We start from the raw sequence: 20284 nt of genomic DNA, 5'->3' as shown, positions 1-20284 counted from the left end.
CTTGACGATTCAAAAAGGTATACATACTTGAAATAAATGAATTTAAAATTTGGAACTATTGGTGAACGGGTGATGTATGCTTAGGAATCTCCTTAGCTTAGGTGTTACTTATTTAGGCATTACCTTGTTAGTGAAAACGGGCATTAGTATAAAGTATGGATTTTTGAGTACTAAGTAATTAATACATACTAAAAACGTATGCTATTGGGGTTTTTCATATTTCTTGAACCCACTTATAATGTACGATAATATTATAATTAAATGTGTGTAAATAAAAAGAGCTCAATCTCAAGACTGTCTAAAGTTAAAAGCTCAATTTTTTTGTTTTTTATAGGTTAAGTTCACATTCATGCCAATTCCATTGTACTGGAATCTTTAAAGTAGACTTAATTGACAGTACTAAATTGACATGCCTTATTTTACACATGTCAATTTAATGATATTATTCATATAATAATTCATCAGTCATCTTAGAACCCATAACACAAGCTATGCTTACTTTGGGGCTACATGGCGATGTGTGTATTGTCGTAGTTTATTAAAAAAAAATATATGGCGCCCTGTGTCCGTTAACATGATGCCCGTAATTACACCGGAAACCAAGCCCTTCAGACTGGAACACAATGCTGCAGAAATAGGCATGGTAGTACTTCCCGGACGAGCGCGGTCTAAGATATCTAAACAAATACTTGAAGGGAGTGTACATTACCGGCTCACTACAGGGTCCACCACGCTAGCCCAGTGCGGTTTGGTGGACTCCACAATCATTTGAGAACATTATGAAGAACTCTCACGCATTCAGACTTCCTCTCGATGTTAGTACTTGCGTGGACAAGCTCTGTCACAAACATCTCTCAATTGCGAAAATAGCAACACTACCTTTAGTGGTGTCAATAAAGTTTATTCTAGAGATTTGTGTACAGCGGAATTGGCACATTTGTAAAATATTATTCTTAGATTGTGTTCAAAACATAATCTTAGTTGGGTTTCGGGACCAATTCCATTCTCCAAGTATTTGTTAATTCGAGATGTTTTTAATGTAAAAAGTTTAATGCAAATCGGTACAGCTTTAACGCTGGTTAGTTATATTTATTGTGTTTTAACACAGAAGCCGTAAGACACCTACAGTTGCTCAATTAGTATTATAAAAAAAGTATAGATAGTTAATATTTAATTTTATAGTTATTTCTAACTTTATGTTTTTTACCAAAACAAACGTAGAGTTAACTTGTTTATATTTAACTGACAATTTGTGTACATTATTTATTTATGGACAAGTTTGATTGTTTAGATATATATAGATGTTTTTCTTTAGATTTATTTTATTAGTTACAAAAAAACATATATAACAAACCAGAGAAGATACCATGTATTAAAATTAAAACTGAATGAATGAATGAATGAATGAATGAATACACTTTTATTAAAACTCATATAATTAAGAAATAATAAATCGTTCCTTAGCTTATAAAACAATAATATAGAGATGTCTGATTATTTTATCATTGAATTATTAAAAAAAGCAAGTAGGTTAAGCTAATGTTATAAGTTATGAAAATTGAGCTGTACTCCGCGAACAGCAGGAGAATCTGTATGGTGTAATTTATAATTACTTCAAACCATATACTCCACACCAAACAGATCCTCCGCAATGTACCCTCTACGCACGTTTCGCTCCGAAATCGGAGCATCCTCGGGAGATGTTGACTTTACAAAGAATAACTCTCACGCATGTGGTCACGCAGTAAATGTTTGATGTGGAGTATACGGTTTGAAGTAATTATAAATTACACCATACAGATTCTCCTGCTGTTCGCGGAGTACAGCAAATTAAGCTCAATTTTCATAATATATTACGGATTTACGCAAAGTAACGCCTGCTTCTATCCAATAATGTTATAAGTACTTACTTACTTGTACCAAATAATTAGAAGGTACTAGATAGATCACGCATGGAAATAAAAAAAACACATTATCAAAATTAAGCTTAATTTGCTATACTCCGCGAAAAACAGGAGAATCTGTGTGGTGTAATTTATAATTTCTTCAATCCTTATACTCCACACCAAACAGATCCTCGGCAGTACACCCTCTACGCACGTTTCGCTCCGAAACCGGAGCATCATCAGGAGATGTTGACTTTACAATGAATAATTGTTGTGTTACTTAACAATTATAAACTGTAAAGTCAACAGATTCTCCTGTTTTTCGCGGAGTATAGCAAATTAAGCTTAATTTTGATAATATATCATGGATTTCCGCAAAGTAACGCCTGCTTCTATACAAAAAAAACACAGCAAAATCAGTTGAGATATGACGCAGACATTGAATAACGATGTAATTAGTAAGGTGGACATGACAGTACCCGTGTTTGCCAAGTACAAATAAATAAGAAAAACGTAAGAGTAAAAAAAATATCATAAAAAAGTAAAAACTAAAGCTACATTTAGCTAGAATATACTTGATGCACTAACATCAAGTGTATTCCTGTACGAACTTTTGAATTTTCCGAGTTGAAATGTAGCCTTTGTCATCGGGTAGTAACTGTCTAAATTCCGAAATTCAGCCAACAGACAATTACAATATTATAATAAGTAAGCTTAATTTATTTAATGAGCATTTTATTTATTTTTAAATCAATTTTTGAAAATGACTAAAATGATAATTACTTATTTATGTTATTGATAAAACTATCGTTAGATAGTTGTAAGATTTTTATTATAAATGTACAAAAAAAAGGTTGGATGCTTTCCAAAGAATCTCTTTTGTTTAATAGTCTATAAGATTTTTCCATTTAAGATCTCCTTTTTCCTTATTTGAGATGTTTTCTTATTTTTTTTTGTATAAATTAAGTTAGATTTAAGACAGCTGCTGTCAAAGAAATTGCTCATTTTTTTAAAATAAATATTTTCATTATGAATTTTATTGATCTCTTTGTTTTATTTTGCACCAGAGTATGGGAGTTGTTGTAGTTTTAATAATTATTGTGAGACACACACAGTGGACAATCGATGACATCACAATTTACATTCATCATCATCACATCAACCCAATACCGGCCCATAACAGGGCACGGGTCTCTGCTCCCACAATGAGAAGGGGTTAAGGTCGTAGTCCACCACGCCGGCTCAATGCGGTTTGGTGGACTTCACACACCTTTAAGAACATTATGGAGAACTCTTAGGTATGCAGGTTTCCTCGCGATGTTTTCCTTCACCGATGAAGCAAGTTATATTTTAATTACTTAAAACGCACATAAACGCACTGGGCCAGCGTGGTGGACTACAGCCCTTGCCCCTTCTCATTGTGGGAGGAGACCCGTGGCCTGTAGTGGACCGGTAATGAGTTGATATGATGATGATGAAATAAAATAAACACCGACTCTGAAGCTAGAGCCGCGTGCCGAGGATCGAACTCGGACCACTCGAATGGGACGCCGAAGCACTCCCCACTAGGCTATCATCACTATATAAAACATATATATTATATAGAATTTAATAAAAACAAAAAAAAATATGTGATATCTAGACACAAATAAAGCATATCGGCGGTATGTCGTCACTTTCAAATGAGAAAAAGAATTGCGTTCTTACTTGTTAAACGTGTATGAAAATCTTACTCCAGCGATTTTCCTTTAATCTAACATAAACTTATTATATTAATCTGCACCCCTTGACACCAACATCATACATTGTCGTTATCTCCGAAGTCCGAATATGAGGTCAGATGTTCACACGTGTTGCATATAATTGTGCATTAGTATATAAGGACTGGATGGATGGGAACTGGGCAGAAGTCTTCTTCTCCGAGAGCTGACAACATCTAGACTATTGGAAAAGTGCCGGGTGAACATGAAGATTTATGTGCTTGCGGCCGTTTTACGTAAGTTTTTTTTTGTTATCATCAAACAGCATCACTTCAACAAATTAACGTCCAATGCTGTACATAGGTCTTTTGTAGGGAGTTCCAAAATCCACGGTCCTGGGCCGATTGTTTCCAGCGACTTGCTTCATGTCCTCTGTCCATCTCTTTAAGGGCTGACCAACGCTGCGTTTACGGGTGCTGGGTCTATTGGTTAACCGAGCCATGTGCCCCGCCCATTACCAATTCAGCTTCACGGCTCGCCAAGCTATGTCGATAACGCTTTTACAGATCTCCTCATTTCTGAGGATTTGATCGCGTAGAGATACTCCTAGCTTAGCTCTCCCCATCGCCCGTTAAGGGAATCTAAGCTTTTTATAAGGCCCGTAGGAATCGTCCACGTTTGTCATGATCGTATTTTTGTTCTTTGTGGAGACGGCAATCAGAATACAGTTGTCACCCCCCTGCTTTTCCGAGGGTGTCGTACGAGGCGACTATGGGAACTTAACGATGATTATTACATCTTAGTTAAATACTTGTTTCTAATATATTAAATCGATTTTTAAATATAACTTAACTAGTTCTTCGGGCTGGTACTCAAAAAAATAGTGACAATTTTATAAAATTTTGGGCCACCCTGAAAATCAAACCCACGACCTTTTTATCCGTAGCCAAATTCGTTAAACACTAGAGCAACGATCCATACAGATTCATACAAATAAATAAAATAGTAGTTTTTCGGTGCGTTTTAAAATTTTGAAATATCTTCCATTTATTAAGGTCTTATTGTGATATTATTGTCTGTCTGTCTGTTTGTACGGTCCAATTTTCTATTTTCAGGGTTCTTTGCTGCAGGATACATTTTCGGCTAGTTAAAATTTACACAGGAACTCCACTTTTTGATATACAACTCCTATTTGACGTATGTTGTTGAATGCCAGCTTTCCCCATTTCATACCCTAGAGTTGGATTTCCGAATTTATTTTCTTGATGCTGACCCACTTTATACAAGGAAGTCTTGTAAGGGGCAGTTCAGACAAAACGTTATGAAAATTACGACTCGCTATGAAAATTAGTTTCGCGGACTATAGCAAATAAAGCTTAATTTTCACGATATATCATGGATTTCCACAAAGTAACGCCTGCTTCTTTCCAATATAAGACAAAACGGAAAAATGCCCGAGCATTTTGCAGGCTCCATTAAAAATGTCAATATTATTTTTTTACTGTATGCTGTAGTAATACGTTCGTTATTTCAATAGGAGTCATTGAATTGCTTGGAAATTTTTATGTTCCTTCCAATACTTTCTATGGGATGTCTGGCAGTCAGTTAGTGAGTTTTATTTACTTGGTAGGTACATTGTTAATATCAGTCCACAGCATTTCGACAATTCTCCACCTTTATATTATAACAAGTTTCCCGATACAACATCCGTTTGCAACAGCTTCGCATACCTTTATCCTATGAAAACTTTAATTCGCTATTCCGCACAATATACCCTGACCAGACGTCTAATCGAATTTGCCCGGCTCTCCAGGGTCAGCCAAAGATTCCGATATCCACAACCAAATGCCAAAAAAAAGAAATCCCAATTATTAATTCAAGAGATTAGCGCGTTCAGACAAATAAACTCTTCAGCGTTATAACTAGCTCGTATTTAGATAACTACTTTCTAACTCATAAATCTAAAACTATATTTCTATTTTTACAGTGGCCGTTGCACTAGGCCGTCCCAACAATGACCTGGATAACGAAGAACAATCCCAATGGCCCTGGAAGGTGGGCACATTATACCGTTACGATGTAGAAGCCCATACCCTGGCCTACCACCAAGAGGGAGCCAGCACAGGAAATACCTACAGGGCCAAAATGATTGTCCGCGTTAAAGCCCCAGGTCGTCTTGAAGCTAGGCTGGAAAACCCAGAGAACGCTCAAGTCCACCAGGAATTAGAACGCCATGAGCCCATGCCTAAAGACCTGGACTACAAAGCCGGCCCAAAACTCGATAAGCCAATCGAGATCCTCTTATCCGGCGGTAGAGTTAAATCTCTGCGTTTACCTTCATCAGTGCCTCTCGCCCAGGAGAATTTAATCAAGGGTCTCATTGGTGCTCTTCAAGTAGACTTATCAACTTACCGTAATGTTCACAGTTCCCACGATACTTTCGACAAGAACACCAAACAGGGCTTGTTCAGGAAGATGGAAACTGACGTCACTGGTGATTGTGAAACTTTATACTCTGTGTCCCCTGTTGCGGCTGAATGGAGGAGAGAACTCCCGCAATTCACCAATGAGGAAGAACCAATTGAAATCACAAAGAGCAAAAACTACGGTCACTGCCACCACAGAGTAGACTACCACTTCGGTGTCCCCGAAGGTGCTGAATGGACTGGTACTGCACACAGCACGAAAAAGGAACAGTTCATTAACCGAGCGACTGTCTCCAGAATTCTTGTCGGCAAAGAGGGTACTATTTACAAAGCTGAGACAACGAGCACTATTAACGTCAACCCTCACCTGTATGGCAAACAACGAGTTGAAGTACACAGTAAAGTCAGTGCTCGTTTGGTCACTTACGAACAGGACTCCGAGCCTGAATGGCCAAAATTAGTAGGAGCTCGCGAAATCCTAAATCTGTTGTACTCTTTGACTCCAAAACAAGTTAACATCGATGACAGCTCAGCCTCATTCGAATCCTTTGAAAAGAACATTCACATTGAAAAGTATCAGCGAGAACGCCGCTCTGCAAAACCCAAATCGGTATACTCTATTGATAAGGTAATTATGAAAAGCCGTGTAAGCGATGAAGACAGTTCATCAAGCTCCAGTGAATCTGCCTCTGCTTACGTCAACGATGAAATTCCTTTGGACAATGAACCAGCATACGCTGCTTTGTATTTGAACCCCCAGCCGAATGGTGATAAGAAGCAGAACCCGATGAACGCTCAAAAACTCGTCCAAGAAATTTCGCATCAACTGCAGAACCCGAATAATATGCCTAAAGCTGATTTCCTAACGAAATTCAACATCCTTGTTCGTGTTATTGCTTCCATGAGCTACGGTCAATTGAGTCAAACTAGTCGCAGCTTAGAAATCGCAAAGTCAAGCAATGACATTGTCAAAACTGACATGTGGATGATCTACAGAGATGCCGTAGCCCAGGCCGGTACACTACCAGCGTTCCAACAGATCAGAACATGGATCGAGAAGAAGAAGATTGAAGGAGAAGAAGCAGCTGAAGTAGTTGCTGTTCTATCTAGATCACTACGTTATCCCACCACTGCTGTTATGAAGCAGTTCTTTGAGCTGGCCATGAGCCCTGTGGTCATTGAACAGCTGTACCTCAATAGCTCCGCGTTGATTTCTGCGACCAAATTCATTAATATGGGTCAAGTGAACAATGAAACTGCCCACCGTTTCTACCCTACCCACATGTACGGCCGACTTTCGCGTAAACATGATCGCTTCGTTATTGATGAGGTCCTTCCCCGTCTGAGCCAAGAGTTGAAACTAGCTATTGAAAAGGAAGACAGTCACAAAGCACAAGTTTACGTCAGGGCTATTGGTAACCTGGGTCATCGCGCTATCCTAGATGTTTTCGCACCATATCTTGAAGGTAAAATTCCAGTGTCTACTTACCTAAGAACAAGGATGGTGGAAAACCTTCGCGTTGTGGCTTACCAAGAAGATCATCATGTTCGCGCTGTATTATTCAGCATCCTTAAAAACACAGCTGAACCCTACGAAGTAAGAGTAGCTGCTATTCACAACATTTTCATGGGTCGTCCAACAACCGCTATGATGCAGGCAATGGCTGAAATGACCAAAGAAGATCCCAGCACTCATGTCCGAGCTGTCCTTAAATCAGTGATTGAATCAGTTGCTGAATTGAAAAATCCTCGTTACTTCCACCTGTAAGTTTTGAAAAACAAAGTATTTAATAATTTATTTTATTCATTTTGACTTTTGTTTTAGGGATACTTTAATTCAGATTGTAATTGCTGATTTTGTTTTAGTGCGCAGACGGCAGCAGCAGTTAAGCATATGCTGACAGAAGAAACCTTCGGTGTACAGTACTCCAGTAAAAACGCCATGCAATTCTTCGAGGAAGATGATGATTTAGGCATTACCAATTTTGTTTCCAACATCGGCAGCAAGGATAGTCTGTATCCTAAGTCCTTTAAATATACCTGGAAAAACAGAATCGGTGGTTGGGATGATGAAACTTCGGTAAGTTATTTTAATATTTTTAATTTTTAATCATATTAAACTAATTGATTTCTTTCTTTAATTCGGAATCATTTGAAATATTTTCCTGATGTTTTTAGTTAGCAATAGTTTTTAGTAAATGTTATTTTAACAACATATCAGAACGAAAAGTTAACAACAGTATTTGATCAATTATTATATTTTATTCACAGTTCTCATGGGCTGCTTCAAGTGGGCGCAAAGTTGTGGAATACTTCATAAATAACATGTTTGCTGAAAGTAACAGAGATAGAAGTGGTGAATTTAATCACAAATTCTCAGCGAACAAGATATCAGAGATGCTTAACATCAAGGTTGATGACAAGGATTCCTTGGAAGCATCCCTCTATATGGACTTCATGAACGAGCAACGACTATTTGCATTTGGAGAAAACGATATTAAGGACTTGGCCAGTAGGTGGGCTGGATACTTGGAAAAGCTTACTAATGGTATTGATGTGCACTATACAAAGGTCATAAACAGAAACGAAGTATCAGTTATGTTCCCTCTTGCTTCGGGTATGCCTTTCATTTATAAATACAAAGAACCAACCCTAATCCACGTACAAGGCAAAATTAAAGGTAAAGTGGACTTCCTGGACAGAGAAGGTTATAAGACTGCCATTACTTTGGACAAAGATATTCGTCTTACCTATGCTGAAAATCATGATGGAAGTGTTGGTTTCCTGGATCCCCTTGGCAATCAATATGCGGTTGCAGGTCTTGTTAGGAAATTCCAAGTTTACATTCCCCTAAGAATAAGATTAGTAATGAAGCCAGGTGAGATTAAAACAAACATCAAGCCCGTTGAACCTGAGCAAGACACAACATTAGTACATTACAGTGTTTGGCCGTATACTGCTAACCAGAAGAAGGATTCATTAGTAACATTCTCACAGGACCCCACCACCAAAGTTATTACAAGGCCCAACAAAGAAGTATCTATTGATTACAAGTTCGGACACCAAATCGGAACACCACTCCAGGTTCAAGGATACTCTTATTCTCAAGATTTTAGAAACATTGGCAGAATGGTACGATCGAACGACTTACTATCCAGCTTGATTAATGCTTTTAAACAAAGAGATGTCGCTCAAACACACTTCAACGTCAGGTATCTCGGTAAACAGGCTAAAAGCAAAGGTGTTTGGCTAACGGGTGTTTATGGTAAGCATTTTTACAAATTATGAAAACATAGTTAATCTATACCACCCCATAATAATGAAAACTAATATTTTGTATTTTACAGATTCTCTTTACAACCTAAAGAATGAAGGTCAAATGCCAGAAGTGGCCTCAGAAATGAGTGACGTGACACCCAACAGCCCTTCAAGGAGAGAGGAATTGATCAAACGCGTAACTTTGGGAATAAATGCCGCCAGAGCCACAGTCGTAGACTTAAGTGCCAAATTTGATCTACCTCAGCAACAAGAATACGTTCTCACAGCTGCTATTGGTGAAAGCCGTGTAGACCCTAAAATTCAGTTTGCGTTATTCGCTGGCAGGAATTCGGAACAACCAAACCAATTTAACGCTGTAGCAACACTTAAGAAACCAGCTTCAATTTCGCTAATGAACTTCCAAGAAGCTCTTCAGAAAGAACTCAAAATGGAATTCGAAGCTGACATCCGTTACAACAAAAAGGAAAATATTCACATCCATGGCTCCACTGAGCGTACGAAGAAATATGTAGAAGAGCTTCAAAAACAACCATGGGCTAAACAGTGTATCGAGGAGATCGCTAGAGGAAACTTCTACCAACGTGCTTGTCACAAAGCAATTGTAATGGCTCATGCCCCAGACAACTTCAAGTTTGGCGTTTTATTCAAAGATGTGAGCCCCGTAGTTAACAATGCACCTTACCAAGTACTCAAAATTGCTGAGAGCCTTGGTCTATGGAAATGGGAAGAAGTCCCTAATAAAATGACCCGTGACGGCAAACTCGACATTAATGTAGATGCTTCGTATTTGACAAACACGTTGAACTTGGAGCTGTTCCATTCATTCTATGGACGTATGCATATCAAGAACGTACCTATTCCTGAAGTTGCCCCTGTTGCTTTGGCTACATATTGGCCAATCAGGCCCTATGAACGCGTGTTCAATTACTACAGCAAACACCAGTTCCAACGTAAGTAGCCCCCTTAGGTAAGATAACTTAATTTAAGTACGGAACAAATTGATAAACTCTTATTTGTTTGGACATAATGATGAAGTCCACGCGGTCTAAAGCTGGATGATCTTTGATTAATCAAAGCCCATGTTTGTAATCAGTTTCTAATTGCTGAAACTCTAAATTCCTTAGTAAAACAGTTTTGGCATTAGAGTTGCAACCGACCGTGACGGCATGCCTTCAGCAGACAAACCGATTCTTCCAAAACTGTAAACGCCGAAAAACAATATTTTTATTGAACGCTAAACTGTTCCCTTATTTCTTACAGCTCTATGCAGCGTCGACGGTTCTAAAGTGAGGACTTTCAGCGAACGCGACTATGACTACAAACTGTCTCGTTCATGGCATGTAGTTATGCTTGATGACAGGCCTGGAACCAACGAAGACCTGGTCGTTCTCGCTAGAAGGCCCAGCGAAATGAGACAGGAAATTTACATCTCTTACAGGTAATTGATATGTTTCAAACTAAGTATACTGAATATTTAACACCATAGTTTATGACAACCTTACCAATATCTTGGAAGAGATTTGAAAATAATTCAATAATTTGTCTTCGTAATACAAGTTTAAAGAAAAACTACAACCATAAAGAAACTGATGCTGACCACACTTTCGTTTCACAGCTCCCGCACTGGCAAACAAGTTGAGATCGAGATGAAACCGGCACCAGAAGGCCAAACAGAATACGTCGTGAATGTAAAAACCAACGCCAAGAAGGTTTCCGAGGGAGCCCTTACTACATACTGGGACGATGTTGACGAAATACCCATCCTTGAGTACTACAAGGAAGGAGACAACGAACTTATACTGGTAATCCGTGATGGCCGCCTTCGTGTCATGTATGACGGTTCAAGATTCAACCTCCTGGCTGATAAGAGACGTAACAACAACAGAGGCATCTGCGGTTACATGAGCGGCGAACGTCGTGATGACTACCTCACACCAAACGGTGTGATCGATAAGCCTGAGTACTACGGCGTTTCATACGCCCTCATCGATGGCGAATCTGACCCCAAAGACAGAGAACTGCAATTAAAAGCACGAGAGGTAGCTTACAAACCCAGAAAACAATTCACAGCTATCCTCAAGTCAGATGAGGAATGGAAAAACCAAATGCGTTTGGCTACTGAGGAGGAATGGGGCGCTGAAATAATTTACAGGACAAGGAACTATTTGAAATCGAAGGGACGTTGTGACCTGAAGCCTCAAGTTCAGTACTACGAAAACCATGGGGAGATTTGCATCTCTACGACTCCTTTGCCCGCCTGTCAGAGCCATTGCAGCGGTGAGGAATTCAAGGTACAAGCTGCTCAGGTAGTCTGCAAATCCAAATTTGACGAGAGCTTCCGCTCTTACAGAAACCTCATCCAGCAGGGTGAAAACCCTAAAGTAACTGGTGTTACTAAAACTACGCAATACAGAGTTCCTAGCTCATGCAAAGCGTAATTTTTTGCGTTTAATACTTACTTAACTTGATTAATATGTCCTAAGTTCCACGAACTGGTTGTATCAACGGCTATGATGAAGTAGTTATTATTATACTATTATTAATTGTATAGTTTCTTTATGAATTCGGTCGTATCGCATGTATGTATGAAAATTTTAATATTGTTTGTATTCTTTAATATGTATTTATGTATGTAACTATTTATTTTTGATAAATAAATGTATAGTATTATTATATCATTAGATGAACATATCGTATAAGAAGCAAGTTTAAAAATGTACAAAAAAATGGAAATAAAGCATAAAACAAAAATATATTATATCTTATTATTTTAAAATTTCTGTTACTTACCTTAATTTAACCACCAAATAAACTTAAATCACAATTTAAATGATAATAGCCAAATTATTATGAAAAAATTAAGGCCCGTCGTCCATATTCTAGTGAAATCTTTTTATGTACCTAGGTACCTATAGTCGTAAAAAAGTAATAGGCCCGTTTTGACATTTGTCATCGCGACGTAACTAGTTATGGAACCATAAGACTCGGTACTCGATACTCACGATAAATCAATTCAAGTTTGTATCAGTACTTGATTGATATGATTATGTATTGTAAAGTGTTCGTTCGTTCAAAGTATTCCTTTAACTTCACAACCAATTCGCGCGATTGGCTGTTGATTATACACCCACTTTTCAACATGTTTAAACAGAGTTCGTACTATATAACAACAAACACAAAAATCGAGTCAAATCGCTATGTTTAAATCATTGTCCAAAGTAGAAGAGCCAAAATTATTATATATTATATTATACGATATTCAGTAAAAACAATGGTTACAACACTAGAATAAAAAAAAAACTGAGAACGTAACTGTTTTGAAACGTTTCGCAACAATTATAAATTGCATGCTACTATAAAGTAAGCGCAAAAAGAATACTCGCGATATATTCTTTCATATTCTTTAACGTCCCAAAAAAATTTACGTTTTTTTTAAAACACTGTATTTAATTGATTTTTATTTTATTGTTTCTTTCAGTTTGTTCCAAGTTACATTCTATGGTCTTGAACAAATATCAAAATATTATTTTTTACGCCTATTAATTTTTTACGACTATAACATAGGACGATTAAAAATCCTGAAAAGTCATTTCATAATCATACCAAAGTTATAAAATGAGCACAGGCCTCCTCCCTCTCCAGAGAAACATTTAAAGCGGTGATTCTTTACACTAATCTAAAGCGTTAATAATAATTAATTATTATTTGTGATACTGAAGACTAGCTGTTTGTAACGTAAGGCAATAACTAAGAGAATACACAACGACATTTTGCTAACCTGGGTCTGGTACTGATAATTTAATTCTGGACAGCAAACCCAGATTTATTAGATTTATCTAATCTTTTGTGATACGATCCGAGAATCAAATCTTTGTCGCAGTTAAACCATATTAACAATTGGACTATTATTTTTCAAATGTTGCCAATATTTATTTCAATTAAGCAGCCGTGATTAGCCAGCATCAGCTGATTAATAAAATGTCAATGTCGAATGTCAATGTCGTATGTCAATGTCAATTGGTAGTGTTTGAAATTTACAGAGGTATTTGCCTTTTTTTTTCGTTTGTTCAGCTGTTTTACTAAAATTTCTGTGATGTGATCAATTAATATTTGAAGTGATATATTTAGAATTAATTGTTTTATTGTCACAAGCTTTAACAAGTTTTATTTGTGGCCTGGTAATTTGTTTAAAAAGAAACGAGGGGTCGTATTTTTCGATTATCGAATTCCGGCTTGTACTGTAAGTAACTGTACATATTATTTTTAAAATAAGAACTCCGAAATATCTTCTGTATTTAATCTTCTTATAATTTTGCAAAGAATTTTGAACGCCAAATGCGTTTTAAAAACCCAAGTTTCTTTAGCTAAGTTTATCTTACCAAAGGATTTTTTTATTTATTTTATTATTAAGATCTGTTATTTTTTGAAAGACATGGTTAAGCTTTGATATTCATTATTAATTTAGATCAATAGTTAAGTTAAAATCATGATAATTCAACACCTGATATTGTATTAATATAATACAGAAGCTTTAGTTAGTAATGCTAGGGTCTTCCCAATCTTCACTGTTGATGAAGATGCTTGATGCATACCTCATTAAAGTGGCAGTACCTTTCAAATGTAAGAGTGTGAAAAACACTATTAGATAGTATTTAGATGTTTTGCCAAGTTTTTTTGTAAGGCCATGAATGTCTCAAAACTACTTTGATGTGAGTAGGTTTTCATTGAACTACCTCCAAATACTGACAGCCTATTAACGTCTTATTGCAATGTAAACGCTACCTCTTTAATAGCATAGAGGTATTAATAATAATAATATATCTTGATGAGCAGAAGATGAGCATTGATGACTGAACATCAAGGCTCATCTTTTTTTTGTTACCAAAAAAACACATCACTTCTATATTAGTCAAAGAAAATAATATTTGTATATGCGAATGTCTGCCACTAAAATCAATTTAAATAGCATTGCATAAGATTTAATTAAGAGCTACAATGTTCATTTGAACATGACAAGATACAAACTTTTTGGGAAATCATGGTAGCACAGAGGTTTTTAAACATAAATTCAAATTCAAAATTCAAATTCAAAATTCATTTATTTCAAGTAGGCCTAATATAAGCACTTTTGAAACATCAAGTCTGTCTGTTTGTAGTGATTCTACCACCGGTTCGGAAGGCAGATTCTACCGAGAAGAAGCCGGCAAGAAACTCAGCAGTTGCTCTTTTCCAACATCAACAATTTACATTTTGCATTTTAACATTTATTTTTCATCTTGTGAGAGCTGAAAGCGGAGCCGGATGCTTCCAAGCAACCTTGTCATTAAAAAATTCATCAATTGTATAGTAACCTTGCTGTAATAAATGTGTTTTAACAAATTCTTTAAACTTGTGCATTGGCAGGTCCAAAATCACCTTAGGAATCATATTATAAAAGCGTATACTCAATCCCACAAATGATCCCTGTACCTTACGCAGACGATATGCAGATGACACTAATTTATGACCATTTCTTGTAAGTCGACTGTTTATGTCCACTTTTTGTTTATAAAGACTAATATGTTGTCTTACAAATACTATATTGTTATAAATATATTGTGAAGCTACAGTAAGTATGCCTATTTCTTTAAACTTCTCACGGAGGGATTCGCGTGATTTAAGTTTATATATTGACCGTACAGCTCTTTTCTGCAATATAAATATAGTTTCGATATCAGCTGCTTTACCCCATAACAAGATTCCATAGGACATAACACTATGAAAGTACGCAAAATAAACTAGCCTAGCTATTTCAACGTCAGTAATCTGTCTAATTTTTCTGACTGCGTAGGCAGCCGAGCTTAGTTTACCCGCTAGTGAATCTATATGGGCACCCCACTGTAGCTTATTATCCAAGGTCACGCCCAGAAAAACTGTGGAAGTCTCTATTTTTAGTGATTCACCATTTATCATTATATTTTTATCAATTTTCTTTACATTTGGTAAGATAAATTCGACACACTTAGTTTTTTTTGCATTTAAAAGTAAGTTGTTAACTGTAAACCAGTGCGACACATGCGACATAACACGGTTTACTTCGTCAGAGTTATCTTTACTCCTATCAGTCTTAAAAATTAGCATCTGCAAACAATACAATGTCGCATGTTCCACTGACATGGTACGGTAGATCATTTATATACACTAAAAATAGAAAAGGACCCAAAATCGAGCCTTGTGGGACACGCATTGAGGTATTTGAACCCTGAGAATTTGCATCATTTATGCAAACTCTTTGGGTTCTATTGCTGAGATAAGAGGCAACCAAATTTAGTGCAACGTTTTGGTTAGCATAGTGGCTTAGCTTAAGAAGCAAGGTTTTATGATCAACACAATCGAAAGCTTTAGATAGATCACAAAAAACACCCATGGCGTTCTGTGAACATTCCCAGGCATCATAAACATGTTTTATAAGTTTAGCGCCTGCGTCCTTTAGTAAAGCCATACTGCTCAGGGTGTAGTAAGTTATTTACATTAAAATGATATAAAAGATCGGATGATCTTTAATGTATAACGACTTAGCTTGTCTACAAACATTTTTAAATGTTTTGGAGTAACTTTTTACATATTCAAGGAAAGTTGGAGTCTGATTGTATTGTTTTTCATAATATAGCTCATACAACCTATCCCTGCTTTTGTTAATGCCTATAGTCGCCCAATCACTAAACCTCATTTTTTTTATTAGAATCTATGTATTTAATATTAAATACCTTATTAAATGCACTTTCTATTTAATTGAAAAGCGTACGATAAAGATTGTCGGGATGACAGTTTTCAAAAAAGAGAGCAGGAATTTTGGCTGATATTTCACCTTCAAATCGCGTCAGTTTACTCTGAGTTATCGGCCTGTACTTAACAATATGTTTATTTCTATTTGTACCAACAACAGTAATTTGTTGGCCACAATGATCTGACCTTAAATTGTTTAATATCGATTTACCTAAGATATCACAGTTAAAAAAAATATTATCTAAACAAGATGCTGAACTTGCTGTGATTCTAGTAGGTTCATCGAAAGTATTATTCAAATTAAAGCATTTAAATAAGTTTAACAACCTAGTCGTATTATGTAATAAGATATCAACAATGACATCCCCGCATACTATTACATTTTTAGTAGACATACACAATCGCTTAAGGACATCTTCCATTACATCCTCGAATTGGTTGAAATCACCTGAGGGGGGATGGTACACACACACTATTATAAAACGCTCCAGCTCCACACAAGACAGTTCAATTATGCGCTCCACAGAAAGACTAACTATATCTTTTCGCTCCTTACATGTTATATTATTGCGTACAAAAATTAAGGATCCACCATGAATAGCAGTCTTTCTAAAGAACACACTTGACATTTTGAAGTTATTGATGTTAACTGCTATTTGTGCTACAGTGAGCCAATGCTCAGTTATACACAATATGTGTATATTGAATTTTTCAACAAACTGTTCTATTTCTAATTCTTTGCCGGTGAAGCTCTGTATGTTTTGATGTACAATGTTCATATTACAGAGCTTCCCCGTTGTCTCACTGTCTAGTTTAAATAACTATTTGAATTAATTATAGTACTAGAACAAGTACTAGGGTCAATATTAGAAATATTGGTGGTACTTGAAGTACAATATATAGAGGTGTCAATAGACTTAGTTACAAGACTTGTAACAGTATCATTTAAGTTGTAAGCTAGTAAAGATGCCAAGTGATGCTTACTTTTCTTAGATAAAATTATACTATCTCTAGACAATAGGGATGACATGGATTTATTGATGTCAAAATAAAAAACTGCGTCACTATGACGGCATGTCAGGTTATAAATTAATAAATTTAAATTATAAATATGTTCATTCTGCTTTGAACTAAATGTGCCACAGTATGGAAAGGCACACATAACGAATTTACATTGAGTTTTACTATGTAGAGCTAGTAATTTATCAATGAATCTTATAATTTGATGCTTTTTGACATTCAAACTGTCTCCTATTAAGAGAACAACATTTTTATTTACATCTAAATAGTCACTATTCAAACTATTAATAAGATAATCTAAACTAGCCCCCGGTTAACATCTATTAGTCACTGAGTGATCAAGGTAATGGTTCATAATAGGTCCAAAACCTTTACCTAACATGTCGGAAAATATAATTGTTTATAATTGTTTTTTAGGCATACTTTTTAATAAAGGTGAAGAGTCTGGTATGACAGTTGTGCACTGCTCCAGGCATGGTTCTAATTGGTTGGAAGATACTGTATCACATAATTTTAGGTTAGTCATAGGTATCTCATGAGTACAGTTACATTTATTTGCTAAAGACTCAAAGCGAGCCATGTTGTAGGTACCTAGGGCTAACAACTCATAAGCTGCCAGAATTTGTTCATCAATCTGCCTTTGTGATAGCTCATATTTAATGGTTACAGTTTTAAGTGAGTCCTCCAATTGTTTAATTACATCATTGAGGCTTTGAATTTCACTTTCATAGTTTTCTCTACTTCTCTGAAAGGATAATGAAAGGGTGTTTAATTTATTTACTAAAACTGAGCGTTCCTTTCTTAATACCAGATTTTTTGTGCAAGCCCTTTGTTTTTTTATTAATGTTTGAGTTTTTTTAATTATTTTACTTATTTTAATGTATTTTTTTATTTTGTTATGGCTATTTAAATAGGAACAGGAATGTTGCTGAGGCTTGGGGTTTTTAATACAAGAACTATCACAAGTCAGATCGATACACATTGGCATTGTTGAGGATGAAGCAACAAGTTCATTGTACAGATTATTTGTTGATAGTATTTCAGCACTGTGTAATTGTGACTGAAGGTCATTGATTGTTGAACATGCCCTACTTAATTCACCCTTCAACATAGAAATTTTCCCTAGAGCTTCTTCATAGGTTGATATGCATTGTTCAAATGAGCTGACTGCCTTCAGGAGTTGGTCGCGCTCCTCTATGACCAGATTGTGTGCACTGTTTAACTCTGCTAGTTCACCTTTCAGTTGGGAGTTCTTGGCTATAATTGCTCTCAGTTCAACTTCACTGTCATCTTGTTCCCTCACCAAGTCAGCATTTACTTGTTTGAGTGACTTGAGTTCACGGAGGGCATTCTTTAGTTTCAATTGCTCTTCCAATGCAGCCGCTCTTCTGGTTAACATTGGAGGAGCCATTTTATAGAACTTGTCTCTGAAACACACCAAACAGTGTATGTAAGTGAAGGAAAATAGATGACCTACAGAAGAGAGAGACCAAAGGAATAAAAGTAGGATTCAAATTATTATTAAACAGAGTAATATTAAAGATCTGATTAGAAATATAAAAACATACTAGTTTGGCATATCCAACAGTTACAAATACTATTTTTTGCGCTGACTATTGAAGTTATTTCTAAAATGTATTAATTACTAAAGTAGATTACTAGAACAGTGACCTATATCATAAGGTGTGCATGAGTAGATGCTGTAAATGTTGTCTGAGACATAGATAAACTTGTACCATTAGACCAATGAGAAAGTCAATGCACATTTGTGCATTGCGAGGATTCTATTATTATCATCACAAATGTTAGTTATAATCATCATATCAACCTGTTATCAGCCCACTACAGGGAATGAGTGTCCTCCCACAATGAGAAGGGTTAAGGCTATAGTCCACCAAGCTGGCCAAGTACAGGTTGGTGGACTCAACACAACTTTGAGCACAGCATGTAGCACTTTTAAACACTTAGAAAAGTTAGAGGTGGGACTGAGTCTCGGCCCCCTGTAAGTGAAGCTACTGTCCTAACTAGGCTAGCATCGCTCACATTAATTATAATGACGGTATATATTATGGCTAAGCAATCATTGATTCCTACTTTATATAGTTTATTTTGATAATATCTTAAAATGCTAAAGGTAACTATGACATTTTTTTTGGTCATAAAAAAGGATAATCTGATGAGCAGAAATCTGTTCAAGAATAAAATTCTATATTCAAAATTCATTTATTTCAAGTAGGCCTTATATAAGCACTTTTGAAACGTCAAGTCTGTCTGTGTGTAGTATAACTTAACATAATATTAAAACTTTTTCTTTTCTGTGAAGAACTTCATAGATTTAATGGATTTGTTGTTTTAACGTAGGTAACACTCATGCCTGTTTTCACTAACAACGAAGAATGCCAAAGCTAAGGAGATTCCTAGGCATTCATCAACCTCATCAAACATCACTAATAGTTGTCACCTAAGAGTTGGTGAAATATTTTTTTCTATAGACATTGTCCAAATAATTAGTCATTTGATCTAGGTCAGGCTAGGTTTAGTGAAAACGGGCACTAGTATTTTAACATGATATTGGAAGCACTAAAGCGGACAGAGCCAACTGTCTTACTCTAGGCTGGTACTAAGAATGTCTTAACTAAAAACCTGATACCTACCAAATAATACCATTCCATTAAACTATGAATGTTGCATTGCTGAGTACAGGCCTCCTTCATCATAGGAGAGAGGGTTTTAAGACTTAGACCCACTAAGATTCTCTAATGTAGCCATATCACTTATTATCACAAGTTAGCCATAATGCCCCAGACCAGCTTCTTAACATGCTCTCTGAGGCATGGGTATGACACAATCTATTCAGAACTCATGGTAGTTTCGAGGTTTTTTTTTTAATGATATCTTCTGATCATATATAAACTTGTGTACCTCTAGACCAATGAAAAAATAAGTAATCAATTACAATATATATTCAGTATTTCACTTTACAATATGAACTTATTTTATTAGTTGCTTAATTGATTGATCCTCCCACTTGTCAGATCTAAGGCTCCCCCCCACACGCACGTCAATGTTATTGACAATATTCTGCATAAATAATATCAATAATATAGCCTGCGTGCGAGCCTTCTGAAGTCTTTACTAACCTAGACAAATTAAGAAAGTGGGTTCCAAATTTAAATTGATGCTTCTTAAAATGCTCCTTTTCACTGAT

General features: G+C 36.1%; 1 protein-coding gene across 1 annotated transcript; it reads left to right on the top strand.

Moving 5' to 3' along the window:
- Positions 1-3851: 3851 nt before the first annotated feature.
- Positions 3852-12036, top strand: LOC120634504 (vitellogenin-like). Its single transcript, XM_039905162.1, has 7 exons — positions 3852-3882; positions 5574-7776; positions 7879-8092; positions 8284-9277; positions 9360-10241; positions 10552-10729; positions 10907-12036. Exons 1-7 carry the CDS (start codon positions 3852-3854, stop codon positions 11727-11729), a joined length of 5325 nt encoding a protein of 1774 aa, XP_039761096.1. The 3' UTR covers positions 11730-12036.
- The last annotated feature ends 8248 nt before the right edge of the window (positions 12037-20284 follow it).

The sequence above is a fragment of the Pararge aegeria genome, chromosome 24, assembly GCF_905163445.1.
Source record: "Pararge aegeria chromosome 24, ilParAegt1.1, whole genome shotgun sequence".
Lineage (NCBI taxonomy): Eukaryota > Metazoa > Arthropoda > Insecta > Lepidoptera > Nymphalidae > Pararge > Pararge aegeria.
Note: the sequence above shows the minus strand (reverse complement) of the source record. Positions and strands in the feature narration are given on the sequence as shown.